This window comes from Cajanus cajan, chromosome 2, assembly GCF_000230855.2.
Source record: "Cajanus cajan strain Asha chromosome 2, NIPB_CcT2T_4, whole genome shotgun sequence".
Taxonomy (NCBI): domain Eukaryota; kingdom Viridiplantae; phylum Streptophyta; class Magnoliopsida; order Fabales; family Fabaceae; genus Cajanus; species Cajanus cajan.
Window position 1 is genome coordinate 8,283,105 of NC_138518.1, and position 18,244 is coordinate 8,301,348.

At 26.1% G+C, this 18,244-nt stretch overlaps 1 protein-coding gene across 1 annotated transcript; it reads right to left on the reverse strand.

Annotated features, from left to right (window-relative positions):
• Positions 1–10,999: 10,999 nt before the first annotated feature.
• On the reverse strand, positions 11,000–15,225 carry LOC109818950 (UDP-glycosyltransferase 83A1). Its single transcript, XM_020384505.3, has 2 exons — positions 14,694–15,225; positions 11,000–12,082 (listed from the first exon to the last, which is right to left on the reverse strand). The coding sequence occupies exons 1-2, from the start codon at positions 15,178–15,180 to the stop codon at positions 11,202–11,204; spliced, it is 1,368 nt and encodes a 455-aa protein (XP_020240094.2). The 5' UTR covers positions 15,181–15,225; the 3' UTR covers positions 11,000–11,201.
• Between the last annotated feature and the right edge of the window lie 3,019 nt (positions 15,226–18,244).

The following is an 18,244-nucleotide window of genomic DNA, read 5'->3' on the forward strand; positions in this document are numbered from 1 at the left end:
CTTTAATATCACGTGAATCATAAGAATTTATAGAATAACCATTTTCTATTATAAATTTTTATGTTTAGAGTAAATTATTTTCTTGGAAAAAATATTCTTTAAAATTTACTTTAATATGTAACAGTTAATTATGTTAATTGAATAACACTTTTATCTATTACGTTATTTAATTGTTAGAGTAATAACTAGTCATCTGCTAATTTGAATCCTTATAAAAAATTTATTTCTTTAAATAAAAATATATTTATAAAATAAAGGTTTCTCTTTCACATATAAGACATTTTAAGTGGTTAATGATATTAATTGAGTAGCACTTCTACCTTTAATATCATGTAAATTATAAAACCTTATAGAATAGTTATTTGCTATCCTTAGCATTTATGCATATGATAAAATAAAAATTATCATTTTATAAAAAGCAATTTTATCTTTAATATTATCATAAAGACTTATTGATTAGCCATTTTCTAACTTGAATCCTTATGCAAAATCTATTTCTTTAGATAAAAATATAAAAATAATTCTCCTTCACATATAAGTTATTTTTAATGGTTAATGATATTAATTGAGTAGCACTCCTACCTTTAATATCATGTAAATCATAAAAATTTATAGAATAGTTATTTGCTACCATAAGCTTTTATTCATAATGTAAAATAAAAATTATCATTTTATGAAAATAAAAACATTTTTTATTAATATTAATCGAATAACAATTCTATCTTTAATGTTATTTAAATGAGAGGTTTTAATATCTAGTCATTTATTAGCTTAAACTCTTGTACTAAAATATTTTTTTTAAAATAAAATAAATAAAATAAAAGTCGTTATCTTTTGATAAAATAAAATATTCAAAACTAATAACGTTAATTTTGTCTTTATTGTTGTTATGAGAGTTTAATGATTATTTATTTGTTAGCTTAAATCATTATATAAGTTTTTAAATAAAATAAAAAAAAGAATTTTATCTATAAAAATTATAAAAAAAGGATAGCAAAATATATTTCTAGGAGTAAATTAAATATTTATAAAGTTACACAATTTTACGCAATTAATTAAAGGTACTATTTTTTTACAGGCGTCGTAGGATGTTAATACTTTCCTTACACGTAATTGACTCCCAAACCCAATTTTGATTTTAAATATTATTTTTTAAAAGGATTTTCCAATACTTTTTTCTTAAAATAAAATATTGGTGATGGCTTCAAAAATAATATATTTTTACATCATTATCATTGTGATTTCAGTTGCGACATAATATAATTATTTAATTATTATTTATTTTTATATTTATTTAGATTATTTTCTTATAATTATTTTTATTAATTAAAGGGGTTTTATAAAATAATTTAGAGGCTTTTTAATAATTATGAGTAATTTTATTAATAAATAAAATTTATGAAGTTATTCTTTTTATAGAAAGTATTTAAAGAAAATATATGTTTTAATTATTTATGTAATTAAATGTATTTGGAAAAATATGTGTTTTATTATAATTATTTATATATTTTATTTTATTTATAATTGGGTTGGGAGAAAGATGCTTATTTGATATACTATTTATTTATAAGTTTAGATATTTAAGGAAAAAAAAAAGAGAACCACAATTAAATATTTTTATTGTAGGGTTAAATGAGGGTTAAATTTTTAAAAGAAGGATTATGTAAGTTTCTAATTATTTCATACTTTTCATTACTTTCTTTTAAGCTTCTTACTCTAGAGAATAAGGAAAATTAGAGACCACTAGAGAACATCCATGTCCATCTTTTAACACTCGTCAAGGTACAAGTCTGGGTGTGGATAATAATTGGATAGTGAGATCGGTCTTTAATTTCCTTTTTGTTGTACGCATTGTATGAGGACAAATCTAACTTGTATCTACTTCTTAAATTTTGGTCTTCTATATGATTGTTCATTACTCTAATCGATGATATTTATGTTTAATTATATGTATTGAACTAATCTTGATGATCTTGAATTGTTTGAGTTCTTGTGAGAACCTTAAGAGAATGCATTTTTGGTAATTGTATGAGAAGTTGATATGAGTATGTAATTATGTGTGTTATATATGATGTTTGAATTATTATATATATATATATATATATATATATATATATATATATGAAGAGGGTTATAATAATACTGTTGTAACTTTTACTAAGTACTACACTGCTCAATAACTTTATATTAAATGTGAATTTTGTAAATTCAATCGTTAGATTGACAATTTATATCACTTTATATGTTTATATCAAATTTTGTTAAAAGTGAACAATAACTTAAAGGTAATCAAAGTGTTCATATTTTAGTATATTTTGAAATGTATATATTACGTCAAATTTTTTTTTATAAGAATGAAGTATCAAATCATCTTGGATTAAATATAAAATTTTGTATATATGATCTAAGAGTAAAGAACTTTCAATCTAACGGTTGGATTTACAAAATTCACATTTAATATAAAGTTATTGAGCGGTGTAATACTTAATAAAAGTTACACCAGTGTTATTATAACCCTCATATATATATATATATATATATATATATAATTTTATATAATTTGAATTGTTTGAGAATATGTGAGTGCCTGTAATTCCTGTAAGAAATCCTTGTTTTTAAAACAAAATGACGATTGATGTTAATTCCAAATGTGAAATTGAGGTTGAATTTGAGTAATTGATGATATAATAGAGTAGTATTATGTTTTAATCTATGTTTTTACCGATTGGATTGGAAGAAGAGAGTTTGGGTGTAAATTGTGCCTTGTTCTAAAAATTCTAGTATAAATATACCTTATTATTTATGTGATTTCTTTGTGTGTGATTAATAAAATTGAGTTTTGATTATTATGTTAGAAAGTAGATATTTGGGGCTACGGTTTAGACTTAAAAATCACATAAAAAATATTAAGGAATGACCGAGTTATATAAGTTAAAAGATAAACCTCATATTTTTTTTACAAAATGTAACATGTATACATTATAAGCCTTTCGAGTATACTTAAATGGAAGAACTAGGTTTTGTAATCTTGATGAAAGTTGTAACCTTAGATATTAACTTTCAAATTCCAATGGAATCATTTAAAAAGGAGGTCTAGAATTTAAGTGATGATCAAATAAGTGAGCAAAGGTTAGACTATCACACTACAAGAAAAATGTAAATTTCTGACGGAAAATTTCCGACGGATATGGATCCGTCGGAAATTTCTAACGGATTTATATTTCCGTCGAAAATTTCTGACGAAATTTTTCGTCAGAAATTTTCTGTCGGAAATTTCCGACGGAAACAAATCCGTCAGAAATTTCTGACAGAAACTTTCTGACGAAAAATTCTGTCAGAAATTTCCGACAGAAAAACAATTCCGTCGGAAATTTCTAACGGAAAATTTCTGACGGAATATTTCGTCAGAAATTTCCGACGGATTTATTCCGTCGGAAATTTTTGACGGAATTTTCCGTCGGAAATCTTATTTTTAATTATTATTTTTAATTTCTTTTTTAATTTCTTTTTTTAATTTCTTATTTTTAATTTCTTATATATATTTGTAGTATTAAAAAATTTATATATCTTTTAAAGGTATAAATATATATTATAATTATTTATTACAAGTTTTTTATATCTACGATTAGTATTAAAGATGAAAATAAATTAGGTCATACTATATTTTATTATAATTTACTTGGTTTGAACCTAATTTTTTTAAAAAATATATATTTTAAGTATGACTTATTTATCTATCATAAATAATTTTTAAATGTTTGGGTAGAACTACAATCATAAAGACTTATTTTATAATAATTTAACACTATTAAAAATATAAAAATAAATATGTTAAATTTATAAAAATAAAGTTTAATTTATTTATGATATAAATATGTTTTTAATATCTAATATATATTTTTAGATGATAATTTATTTTAAAATATATCTTATAATAACAATTCTAAATGGAATATAAATCTTATGATTTTTCTTATTTTGATTTTTTTAATCAATGTATACAATTTTACTATTTTGATTTTTTCAATTAACGTATATAATAAATAAAAAACACAAAAAAGAAACATTCATGCTACAAATTTTATTTTATCAAAAAATTGTTTGTTTTAATATATTACATTATATATGTGAATATTAAGAGATATATATATATATATATATATATATATATATACATATATATATTATAATTAAATTTTTTTAAAAATTAATTCATTATTAAGAAAAAAATTTTATCACATGAGAATTAATTTCCTTCAAAAATTTGACAGATATCAAATAAATAAACATTTTTTCTGAATCTATTATTAGAATATAATATTATTTTAAATATATTATTTTTTTAGATAAAAAATTATGTGTATGTCAAATAGTAGTGAGGGCAAGTGCCTCACTATTCCAAACGTGCAGCTGTCCATGTATATATATCTATGTATATATATATATATATATATATATATATATATATATATATAATATAGGGGGTTATAATTATACTGGTGCAACTTTTACTAAGTATTATGCCGCTCTATAACTTTATATTAAATGTAAATTTTATAAATCCAACCGTTAAATTGAAAGTTCATATCACTTTATACCTGTATATCAAATTTTATTAAAATTGAACAACAACTGGAAGATAATCCAAGAGTTCATATTTTAGTGTATTTTGAAATGAATATATTACATCAATTTTGTTTTATAAGAATGAAGTATCAAATCATCTTGGATTAATATAAAGTTTTGAATATATATATCTGTAAGAGATATGAACTTTCAATCTAACAGTTGGATTTACCAAATTCACATTTAATATATATATATATATATATATATATATATATATATATATATATATGTGTGTGTGTGTGTGTGTGTGTGTGCGTGTGTGTTTGTAAAAGTCACACACACGCGCACACACACACACACACACACACACACACACACACACATATATATATATATATATATATATATATATATATATAATTACAATGGTATAAATTTTACTAAGTATTACACCGCTCAATAACTTTATATTAAATGTGAATTTTGTAAATTCAACTGTTAAATTGAAAATCTTTTACTCTTAAATCATATATACAAAATGTTATATTAATCGAAGATGATTTTTTATAAAACAAAATTAAATCTGTCGAAAAATTTACATTTTCGATGAGATAATTTTTGTAGGAAAAACTGTATTATTTATAGAATATTTCAGACAAATTTATATTTGTCGAAAATGTAAAACTGGTTTTAAATTTGATATGAAAATATTATGATATAATTAGATAAGATTTTAAGTTAGTATTTTATTAATGGTTGATAATTAAAAAATAAAACATGGATAAATACATTTTTTGAATTTTATATGTTTGATTTAAGATAACTTACAAAATAACTCTTGGTAAAGTTATTCCGCTCAATAACTCATGGTTTGTGTTGAATTTCATCGATCCAATTAATTGTTAAATTAAAAGTTATTAAATTTTACTAATAATTAATATAAAAAAGTTAATTAGTTTTGAAATAAATTATTTGCTAATTAACAATATAATTGAAACATTAATTATTTTAAATTATTTAACTAAAATCTTATTGACAATTTACTATATGATCTTAATATTTTTGTATAACTAATATCTAGTTTTAAATTTTATATGAAAATATTATATATAATTAGATAAAATTTTAAGTTAGTATTTTATTAATAGTTGATAATTAGAAAAAAAAAATAAGGATAAATACATTTTTTGAATTTTATATGTTTGATTTAAGGTAAATAAATATGTTAAATTAATTAATAATTTATTTAAAATATTAAAATTTAATTTATAAGTATGTAATAAATAAATATTTATAATTTTATAAATTATATTATCATTATAAATTATAAAATTAAATAATTTAAATTATAATTTAAAATAAAAATAAGTAGATGTTAATTATAAAAGTAAGTACATATAAATAAAGAATAATTAAATATATTATTATTATTTATTATTATTATTATTTGTAATATAAAATTATTATATATTATTATTATAGTACAAATATAAGATTGTATATTTGAGGATGACTTAAATGAATTAATTTGTACAAGTTATATTGACAACATACATAGACATTTCGGTAGCTTACTCATCAGAACTTCACAGTTAAGCGTGTTTGACCTGGAGTAGTACTGGGATGGGTGACCTGGAGTAGTACTGGGATGGGTGACCTTCTGGGAAGTCTCCCATAAATTGCACAAGTAAGGATAAAACATGCTAAACAGTGAAATATTGTGAAATAGAACCTTTAAGAGGCCAAATATGAGAGTTGTTACATTAATAAATTTATTAAAATTAAAAAAAAAATTATAATTTCTGACGGATTTTTCGGTCGGAAATTTTGAAAGCAATTTCTGACGAATTTTTCCGTCGGAAATTTCCGACGGATATTTCAGTCAAAAATTTCTGACGGAATTTTTCGACGGAATTTTCTGTCGGAAAATTCCGTCGGAAAATTATTTCTGACGGAATTTTTTTTCTGACGCCACTTTTTCCGACGGATTAAAATCCGTCGGAAATCCGTCAGAAAAAGAAAAATCCGTCGGAAATTTGCTTATTTCCGTCAGAAATTTCCGTCGGAAATCTGCATTTTTCTTGTAGTGTCAGATTTAGGCTGAAAATTTTGTGGTTTTGTATTTTGTAAAAATAGCATATGATAGAATTGGCTCTTGAGGTCAATATAGAAGTTGTAGAAAATTGTCTTATATTTCTAATAAAATTAAGATCAACTTGATAACATATGTATAGTTTTAGATAATTTGTTTGGACAACATGAGGTCTTAGAAGGTTAGATTATGAAAATGTAGTTTGTGAATGATGATAATGAATAGCTATATCCCTTTTAAGCTTTTGATCTTATGAATGGTTTGAGATATTTTTAACAATATTTAGGAAAGAGAAATCACGAGTGAGAACAATCGTGAATAAGTTAGCATGTGAGTTGATTGTCAATGACTTGAGGTGTATTGGGTTAAAGTGTGTAAATGTGTGTTTAAACTGTGAACATGTGACTCTTGTATGATACACTATGTTATGTGTGTGTTGGTTATCTTGTCCAAGGAATGATTCTTGAGCTAATTGATGAATATGGTTGAATATGAAATTATGAAGTTATGAGAATTGAATGCTAAAAATGAAATGTGTATGGAAAATCATGAAATGGTAAATTGTTTGAGTATGTACATTAATATCTTGATAAAGTGAATGAGGTGTTACCTTGGTATATAGATGAGACTAATGTGACAAGTAAATTGACATGCATTTGTGATGTGTATTATTATAATATGATAATGTGTTGAGTCTTGTTTAACATACATCATAAACATAATTGAGGTTTGGCCTTTGGACAATAGTTGATAATGCCTTTGGATAGTTAACTTTCAAGCTACAATTGACAATTAATAGTTGATTTGATTGGCATCACATGCATATGCACCTTGAAGTCCATATCCATTACATTATATGATTATGTATGCAAGTGAATTTATGTGATGACTTGTATTGGTTATATAATTTATTTATTATCAGTCAAATTGTATTTTGTTGTATCAATAGTCTATTATGATTTATATGTTTGCATCTTTGTTTGTGCTTGGCTATCTAACTTTATTCTACGTTGTGAGCGAGAGTGAGATGTTTCTCACTCTCATTGTTTTGTGTTTTTATTTTATATGTTGTTGCAGGTGTTTCACAGCATGACATTAAAGATTTTAGGGATGAGGCTGAGTCCTTATGGTTGGGTTATGTTCTAATAGGATATGATATTTGGACTTAGTTAGGAGTTTCTATTTTTGTTATGTTTTACGAAAATTTTTATTTTCATTATAACTTCAATTGGATTTCCATTAACATTTGTTAAGTTCATGTGTGGTACCTTCCATACATTGAGCACGTTGATTTTCATTTTGTGATAGACTTTGTTTGTTCAATTTGGTTATAATTAATGCACTATGATATGCACGGTAGAGGGTGTCGCAATAATGTGTATGCATGAGATTGACATTAGGATGATGTATTAAGTGAATGAGATGAATATGAGTTGAATCCATGAGATAAAGTGTTACTTAGAGTCTTGCATGTGAAGCATGCATCATGAGTAAGAACATTCACCTTCAAGCTACAAGTTATGAGATCTTTAATGCTGCATGCATGTAGATTTAGATGAATTCATGTTCATTACATTGAGTGAATGAGATGTGAATGCGTATATTTGTGATAGTGTGATGTTGCTATTAATTGAAGTTATATTATATATATATATATATATATATATATATATATATATTAATACTTTTGTTACATATACTTATGCTTATGTTATGATTGATGTGTGTGGTTGCTCGATTATATCTTACATTGGTAGTCAAAGTGAGACATTTCTCACACTCTTTTGTTATTATTGTTGTGTTCCTACATGTGTTTTGTAAGTGAAGATCATCATGAGGATGATATTGGTAAAGAGACATGTGCATTTGATGTGTTATGGGTCAAACTTTGATAGGATGTGACAAAGGGGCCTTAGATTAAGATTTTTATTACTTTGAGTTCTTTATTATATTTATGAATCATGTAATTATTTTTGGAGTTGTAGTAGTTTCTTATTAATCATGAAGTTATTTTGTTAAATTCCATATTTCTTTTGTTTAAGTATATGTTTTCAAGTTTGGATGGATGTGACTTTTTCTATCAGAACAATTTTCTTTTTATATTAAAGTTTTCTTTAGAGCAATTAGAGTTTATTTATTAATTATTATGAGAATTGATGAACATGGTAAAGGTGTCATAACCACAACATCATGTAATAATACATCAAGTATAACCATTACAAGATCAACATCTACACCAACTAATTTCACCAATTTCTTAAGCAATCTTACAACATTAAATAATATTGATGTTCAAGGAATTGGGCCTTTTGGTCATAATAAATAAAAAAAATAAAAAATTATTGAAATAAATTAATTAAAAAACATATTACCAAAATAAATTATTTTAGACACGTAAAATTATAGAGAATGAAGAAAATGTCACACTATATGACACGTTCAATACATGATACAAACAACTTGAAAATGTCAAATTATTTGACGTTTTGTGCATAAATTTTAAAAATTAAAAACGTCATGCTCGTTGACATTTTCTTTATAGTTTTACAGCCGGTAAAATTCACTTGTCTACCATAATTAATAAATAATTGACTTTCATAAATATATGAGAGAGAAAAGAGGCAGGTTGTGAGAGGAAAAATATAAAAATAAGGTTTGTACTATGACCAACAGATAAAAAAGGACAATGCACATGTAAAAATCATTTTCCTTCCCAAATTTATTGTGAGCCACACTTGGAAAATGAGACCTGCGTACAATGCCTTCAACCAAAATTGTTAAATATTACGATGGCTGAAAACTTTCCTTTCTAAATATTAGGCGCCACAAAACTATAAAGAAAACGTCAACGAGCATGACGTTTTTAACTTTAAAAATTTATGGTCAGAACGTCAAATAGTTTGACGTTTTCAAGTTGTTTGTATCATGTATTGAACGTGTAGTGTGACATTTTTTTCATTCTATGTAATCTTACGTGTCCAAAATAATTTATTTTAACAAAATATTTTTTAATTAATTAATTTCAATAATTTTTATTTTTTTTATTTATTATGGCCAAAAGGCCAAGGAACACCACTCTCACAAAGAGCAACCTTTGCAATTTGGAGGCCCCTCGCTCGACGTGACTATACCCACGTAAGTGTCATAGTCACAAAGAGCTCTCATGTCCAACATGGTAACCTCCACAAAGAGCTCTCATGTCCAACATGATAACCTCCACGCTTAGCAACTGAGTAAAAGAGTGTAATTTGTACTCTTGGAGTTTTCACATTAAGAGTGACCTCATTAGCTCACAATGTTGTCGAAGTAGAGAACATCATTGCTCTCAAGGACTCTACCGCCCAACACCATGGTCCCCACTCTCTTGTATCCCATTGTTGACCATCTTTCATATATCCAATTTTCTTATCCCATTCCGTTGATTCAACTGTCAAAGTACAAATTTAAATGATATGTAATTGTAACGACACATAATGACATAAGGCATTTCTTTTGGTGCAAGTTTTGTTTAGGGGTACTAAAACCCTCTGTGACTAGGATCACATAAACGATAACATGTGTTAATTTTGTCAGAACTTATATTTTTTTAAGAATGTTTTAATATTTGTTATTTAATCCTCATTAATTTATAATCTTTTAAATAATAGCCTCCGGCCTATTTAAATATGTTTTATCTTCTTCATCTCCCTACCCGTTTTATTTTCATTTTTCCTTTCTCCCTAAGCCTCCATCGGAATCCGAAGCCACTGATTCAAGACCGTCGCCGCCGAAGCTCCTGCTTTGCTTGTTGAATTACATTCACATTGCCCATAGGGTTGAAATTCAAAATCGCAGAGATGGAAGAACTGTTCTCCAACATGCTCCTACGAGAATCCTCCATCACCATGCTCATGTTCCGGTCCCACTCCGTGCGGTTTCTTAGCTGGGCTACGGGTTGAAGTAATTCCCACGAAAATAGTGCGACGGCGCCGACATGGTGGAGCCGGAGCTGCGGAGGGAGATGTTGAGAGAGGTGAAGTTGGCGTAGATGGTGTCGGTGCTGGAGCCAGAGATGTGCCAGAGAGAAGAGGAAAAATAAAAATGAAATGAGTAGGGAGATGAAGAATATAAAACATATTTAAATAGGCCGGAGGCTATTATTTAAAAGGTTATAAATTAATGAGGATTAAATAGCAAATATTAAAACATTCTTAAAAAATATAAGTTTTGACAAAATTAACACATGTCATTATTTATGTGGTCCTAGTCACAAAAGGTTTTGATACTCCTTAAACAGAACTTGCACAAAAGAAAATGCCATGACATAATAGTAGCTTCCGAGATTTGAGAAGTTCAATATCAAGAGCAAACACCTCGTTAACATAAATATTATGCTTCATTACACAAACCAACAATTGTTCCTTGCCTCAAAATTAGACAATAAACAAAGCTTGAAAAACACAAAATAAAAATCCAATAATAGAAAATCAAGTCACATTTGAACAGTTCAAGATCGAAAAAAACAAACTATAGAGGCTTATGATTTTACAAACGCTTACTTTTAAGATTTCAACCATTTAACAAATCTTCTAATATTGTTTGATGATCCACTGCCTTGATCAGAAACGTTTTTCACAACTATCTCCTTCAGTTCTAGAGACCTTGCTCTCATTTGTTCATCACTAAGTAGTTGGTTCAATTTCTTCTTAATCTCCCACTGAGACACAAGTTTATTTTCATTTGGTTTCAATTCCAGTCCAACTTTCAGCTCATCACAAATGTAACTTTTGTTATAAATTTGTTCAGCAAAATATGGCCAACACAAGAAGGGCACCCCATTAGACAAACCTTCCATAGTCGAATTCCAACCGCAATGGGTGATAAAGCAAGATATGGCAGGATGGTTTAACACCTTTTGTTGAGGGGCCCATGCAACTATCTTACCTTTATGCCCTTGGAATTCAGAAGGGTATGTCAACTTATTGTCTTGACGCACAACCCAAAGAAAAGGTCTATTGGTGAGGTCTAGTCCAAGAGCTAGTTCATTGAATTGGTTTTGGTCAAAAAGAGTAATACTACCAAAGGCAACATACGTGACCGAACCATGAGGTTGTTGATCAAGCCATTTCATGCAGGAGAGATCTTCCTCCCAAAATTGTCCCAATGATCTTGATGTTGCATTTGTATTGTCATAACTTCTCAACAATGGACCAATTGAGAGGATCTTTGGGAAATAAGTTAATACTCTAGGTTCAAGTTCATACGTAGTGTCACAAAGCCACTCTTCTGCCAAATTTAAACTTTGTACACAACGCACCATATAATCAAATATTGGCTTAAAATTTACCGTGTCACCCATCTTCAACCAGAAAAGGGCTCCCGCGTCCATCTCAAGCATTCCTGGTGATAGTTGAATTGTTTTTGTAGTGGTTAACATTGATCCTGCGTTGAAAAATTAATTAGGAGTTAATTAATTACTTGACATTACATTAAATTTTGTGAGACTGCCTTCAATTCTCTGTTTTTCCTATCCATACAATTACTTCCTTACTTATTTAAAATACACATTAATTTTTGTTTTTTTTGGTTTACAAGGTAAGATACCTAGGATCATGTCAATTTATTTAATTTTAAAGTTGGTCGGAAAATATAAGATTAATAGTCAAATGCATAATATAAAGAAAGAATAATTGAAACTAAAAAATGTAATTAAAATAATTAATCTATAAATAAAAATTTCAAGAGTTTAAAATTAATTATCAAACTAAAATTATAATTACCCAAAATATATTTTATCAATAAAATTGAATTAAAATATATAAAAATATCATATAATATATTTATTTTCCATTTTATATTTATTATATTTACTCTAATAGGTAATTTAATTAAATACTATAAGATACATATTTTTTTTTATCATGGAAACATAAAGTAGGGTAATCTATCTGAACTTATATATAAACAAAAATAGTTAAATTTACATATATTAAAAAAATTAATTATCATTTAATTTAAAGAGTATTTTTGAAATGATATATAACATTAAATAAGATCTAGTTACAATTTATTAACATTTAAGTTAAAAATTTTAGATACTTTCTTTTTGCTTATATGCCAATCTAGAGGGAGTAAATGTATATATTTTATATTCTTATTCCTTATATTGCTTTTTCAATACTTGTACCAAGCATAGGAATATGATATTAATCCTGTTTCATACCTTGAAAATACAACATAAAATTTTACTTGTGATATACGATGATGTTTATTTGTATGTTTTTTCACATCCACACTATTTTTGTTTTGAGAAAGGCATAAATAAATGAGAGATCAAGTTATTTATTATAGGAGACTAGTTCTTAATTAGTAAAGTTATTTCAATTTTAAAAAAAAATTGGAAAATTACAAATTTTAGTGGGTTTTACCACTAGATTAGGAAAGATATTCGTTAAATGAGACATGACACTCATGAAAATTTATAAATTTAAACAAATTTGAGTTAATAATGAAGAAATTATTAAAAAGAGAATGATATAGAGAATATGGCTAATACTTTTTTCCCTATTAATTAATCACTAAACTAAATACTTTTATTGAATACACTGTTTTAAAAAAAATTAAAATTTTAAAATCATTTCATTAGATAAATTTAATTTAATGTAAATATATGTGATATATCTTTGAAAATATAAAGATAGGACAACAATAGAGAGTAATGATCAATTTAGTCCCTTAAATTATAGTTAAATTTGACATTCAATAAAAAAAATTCCTAAAAATATAATTTATCTTACCTAACTAAGTCTATAAAATTATCTACTTATATGATCATTTTAGTCTCTTAATATATGTTAATATTATCATTTAAGCTTCACAGTATATATAATTTTAGACTAAAATGAGTTATCATGAAATAAAGTTGAACATTGTTGAATTTTATTGTAACTATATATATAAATAATTATTTAAAGTCATATAATTACTTGAAAATATCACGAGACTTAAAAAAAAAACTCGCATGACTTTAATAAAAAAAAATTCAAATATATATAGTCATAACATTTATTATCATTTCTCTTTAATTTAAGAGGAACATATAAAATATTAAAAAATAAATTAAAAATATAAAACAAGAAAGCATATATAGTTTTGAATTGTCATATGCAAATCACCGGTCAGGCGGCGGTAGAGGTGTGGAGAAATGCTTAACTTAAACTCTTTAGTTTGATATTTATTTATTTTTTTAAAGAAAAGTTTAGATAAATCAGATGTTTATAGCCCACCAAGATTAGGACAGGTCCTTAAATTCGATGAACATTTATATATGTACTAATAAATTATCTATCTACAAAATTTTTAAGTCAGTTAGAAGTGTTACATCATTTGAAATTAACTCTTTAGTTTAATTCTCATTAACATTGATGTTATCTTTCTATTAATAGAAGAAAAAAATACAGTCACAATCACAATTGCTGTTCTCAAGCAAAAGACTATCAACTCACATAACGTATTACGAGACAATTTAGAACCATGCAACAGGAAAGTCTCAAAATTTTAAAAGAAATAAAACAAAATTTTCTTTCATAAAATGATACACTACAAGAAGTGTTATAACACACAAAATGTGTCACTAACTAGAAAATTATTATTTATTTACAAAAAAAATATTTGCATAATTTTTTTTACGAATTTTCTTGTAATAATAATTTTGTAAAATTTTTTTATGAATTTATTTACGAAAAATAATTTATATATATATATATTTTTTATTATAATATAATTTTTATTTTTTAAAATATATTATTTTTTAGATAAAAAATATATGTGTCAAATAGTAGTGGGAATAAGTGCCTCCACTCTTGACTATAATTAAGTATAATATATATAAGTATATATCTACTAATTTGATATATAATTATACACAATTTTAATATTAATTTTAAATAAAATTTAATAATATATTTTATGTCTCATCATAATTTATATGGACACTTTTTAATAATATAAGAACTGGGAGTTAAAGTGCAAGTATATAGTAGGATATTGTTACCATCAGAATTTATAACCCCATCATCAATAAGCTTGGGAATGTTGTACATGGTGGCAAACACTGCTGCTGATGCAGGCCAGAAAATAGCTCCTTTGATTCCTAATTTAGCAGCAACGTCCATCGCCCATGCCATGCAAAAATCTGCGACAATGAAGCTGATTCTATCTTCACCTTTCCCATGAATATCCTCTATCAGCTTCTCAAGTGACGTAGGCATGGTGCTTATAGTAGCTTCGCACACCTTTACAAAATCATGTCTGTCATCATCGGGTTCTAACCCATCGGGGACTGAGACCAGCTTGATTTGTGACTCATCAATGCTGTGTTGTTGCTTCGCCATGGAGCTCACCACTCGCGTGTGGTTGAAGTCTGTGTTCACAAAAATGACTCTGCATCCATGCTCAACCAACTTTTGTGAGAGGATTGCCATGGGATTCACATGCCCTTGAGCAGGAAATGGCAAAACCAACACAGTAGGCACCCTCATGTTGTATTTGGATGGGTTTTTGTTGATTATTTCAGAGTCTGCCCCATTCTTTTATAACGAATAATTTTGGTTAAAACTTTTATTTGGTCCTTATAATAATTTTTTATTTTAATTTAGTTCTATTTTAATTTTTAGTTTCAGTTTGGTTTCTAATAATTTAAATTATTACAATTTGGGACTTCTATCCAAATAATTTAAACGGAGTTAATTGTTAGCCACGTGGATGCCAGGTGAATGCCACGTAGATGCATAGGTGGATTCCAAATTTCATGAATATACCTGGAACCAGAACGGTCCGTTCTGAAATCAGAACGGCCCTTTCTGCTTGCACATATTATTCGTTAATTTTACAACTGGAATGGGCCGTTCCAAATGCAAATTTAACACACCATGAGTGTAGCAGAACGGGCCATTTTGAAACCAGAACGGCCCGTTCCAGGTACAAAATTAACACACCAAGAGTGAAACCAGAACGGGCCGTTCTGGTTTCAGAACTGGTCGTTCTGGTTCCAGGTGTATTCAAGAAATTTGACATCCACCTACGCATCTACGTTGTATCCACCTGGCATCCACGTGGCCAACAATTAATTCCATTTAAATCATTTAGACGGAAGTCCCAAATTGCAATAATTTAAATTATTGAGGATCAAATTAAAACAAAAAATTAAAATAAGACTAAATTGAAACAAAAAAATATTATAAGGAATCAAATAAGGATTTTAATCAATAAATTTTGAACGGTAGTTAACTAGCAAGGGTTCCAACTTCGAACCATTCTCCATATAATCATTATGTACAATAGTTTTTTGGTTTATAATAAAATACTTTTTTCATTTTTTATTCATAGTCATTTTACAATTATTTTTTTTATTGTCAATTTTTTAAAATCAATGATTTATTAATTTTTTTTTATAATTAATGTATATTTACTAATTAATGTGTTTATTCATTTTTTACCTAAAGGATATAATAAAAAAAAATAATAAATATTTTAAAAAATTAAAATATCAATTATTTTTTTAATTTTTAAATAAAAAAATAGAGGGAGTATATAAACATTTTTTTCTTGTGTGTGGATATATTAAAAATGGTAGATACTGGAGATGGGAACTAATGATATGTTGGAATCCTTAAACTAAAAATCAATACTCTTTCCATTTTTTTTTATATTTAAGGTTATATATAAGAATTAAGAAAATGATTAATATTTGAATTTTTTAAAGTATTTATTATTTATTTTTCTGCTGTATCTTTCAGGTGATTGGAGAAGAAATAGGTGAATTGAAAAATGAATAAATACATTATTCAATAAACACATATTAATTATCAAGAATAAAAATATAAAAAATATTTAATAAGTCATTAATTTTAGAAAAATAATAATAAAAAAATAAAAAAAAATAATGTTAACTATTAAAAAAATAGAGAAAATATTAATCAGAATTGAATAATTAATGATATTCAATTTGTTGAATTGAGAACAAGTAAAATATTTAATATTTTCGTAGTTTTATATAGATTAATGTGACAATGCTCGTTACTCTTGACAATACAAATGACGGTTTACTCTATAAAGGTTATGCTAATTTTAGAAAACGTTAAAATGTCCCTTTCTTCCATTACTGGACGGTATTAATTATCACTGAAATAAATATTTGTGAATCAGAATTATGTTTGAGGCTGGTCATATCCGTACGTCGATTGAGATTGCATATGGGTGAATGATATTTGTTCTATAATTAAGAAAAGACAAATGAACTGGATAGTTGTGGCCCTTTGTACGGCAACCAAAGATAGAGGTTGTTTTGTCATTCTCTTATACCCAATGCGAAAAATATTGTAAAATTCTTTAATTATTCATTTATATTTTTTATTCATTAAAATGCTGAATATGTAAAGCTTTTTTTTTACGTTAAATAAATTATGAACTAGTAAATTGTTATGGTTTATAATAATCATCTTAAAAGCTATATTGAATGATGTAAAAAATAAAGTTATATTAAAAAAATGATTTTTTAAAAACAATGTTAAAATCTTTTCACTAATAAAACATGACAATTTATACCTGAATCATCATGATAGGTGTTCTAACTCTTGGTAAAGTATTGTGAGTTTGAGTTTAGTTCAATCCTATAAAATTGATTAAGAAAATGAGAATTAATATTTTTCACTTATATATACTTAATTGACTTTATTTCTAGTTGATGTGAAATTTGAATTTTTTTTCTAATTCAGTCATGATCAACATTACAAAAATATGCTTATTATTGACGAATATTTTTCAAAGGATAAATGCATTAGAAAAATGATATTACCGACAAATTCAGAATATGTAGATAAACAAAATTTACTTGCAAAATTTTTCAATGAATTTATGACTATTGAAATTTTTAAAATTTTTTATGGGTATTATTACCAACAAATTTTCTATGGATATCAATATTTCTTGTAGTGCAACACTATATTGAACTTATGCGTGGATAAATGATGTGTGCCTCTTTTAAAGGATTTAGGATAGGCGAAGTTCAACCTTTTCCTAATACATCACCTTCACTCTCAACACTATTGGACTTATCACTACAAAAAATATGGCATTTAGCGACTACCAAAATTGGTCGCTAAATTGCTAAAATCGGCTGCTATTTATCTTAGCGACCGAATTTAAGTAGTCACAAAGCTATATAGCGACGGAAAAATTTTTGGTCGTTGTTTAGCGACTGAAAATTTCGGTCGCAAAATGGTTGCAATGATTTTGGTCGCTGATGAGTATAGGAACCAAATTAGTGACCAAATAAATCGGTCACTAAATGTTTATTTTTTATTTTATTAAATTTTATAGATGTCGTAAATTCGGTCACTACGAATTACTCATATTTGGCCTCTCAAGAATTCTATTTCACAATACTTCACTTTTCAGGATGTTTTTTTTCCTTAATTACACAGTTTCTGGGAAACTTACCTAAAAGGTCACCCATCCCTATATTACTCCAAGTCAAGCACACTTAACTGTGGAGTTCTGATAAGATAAGCTACCAAAAAATAGATGCATGTTGTTAGTATATGT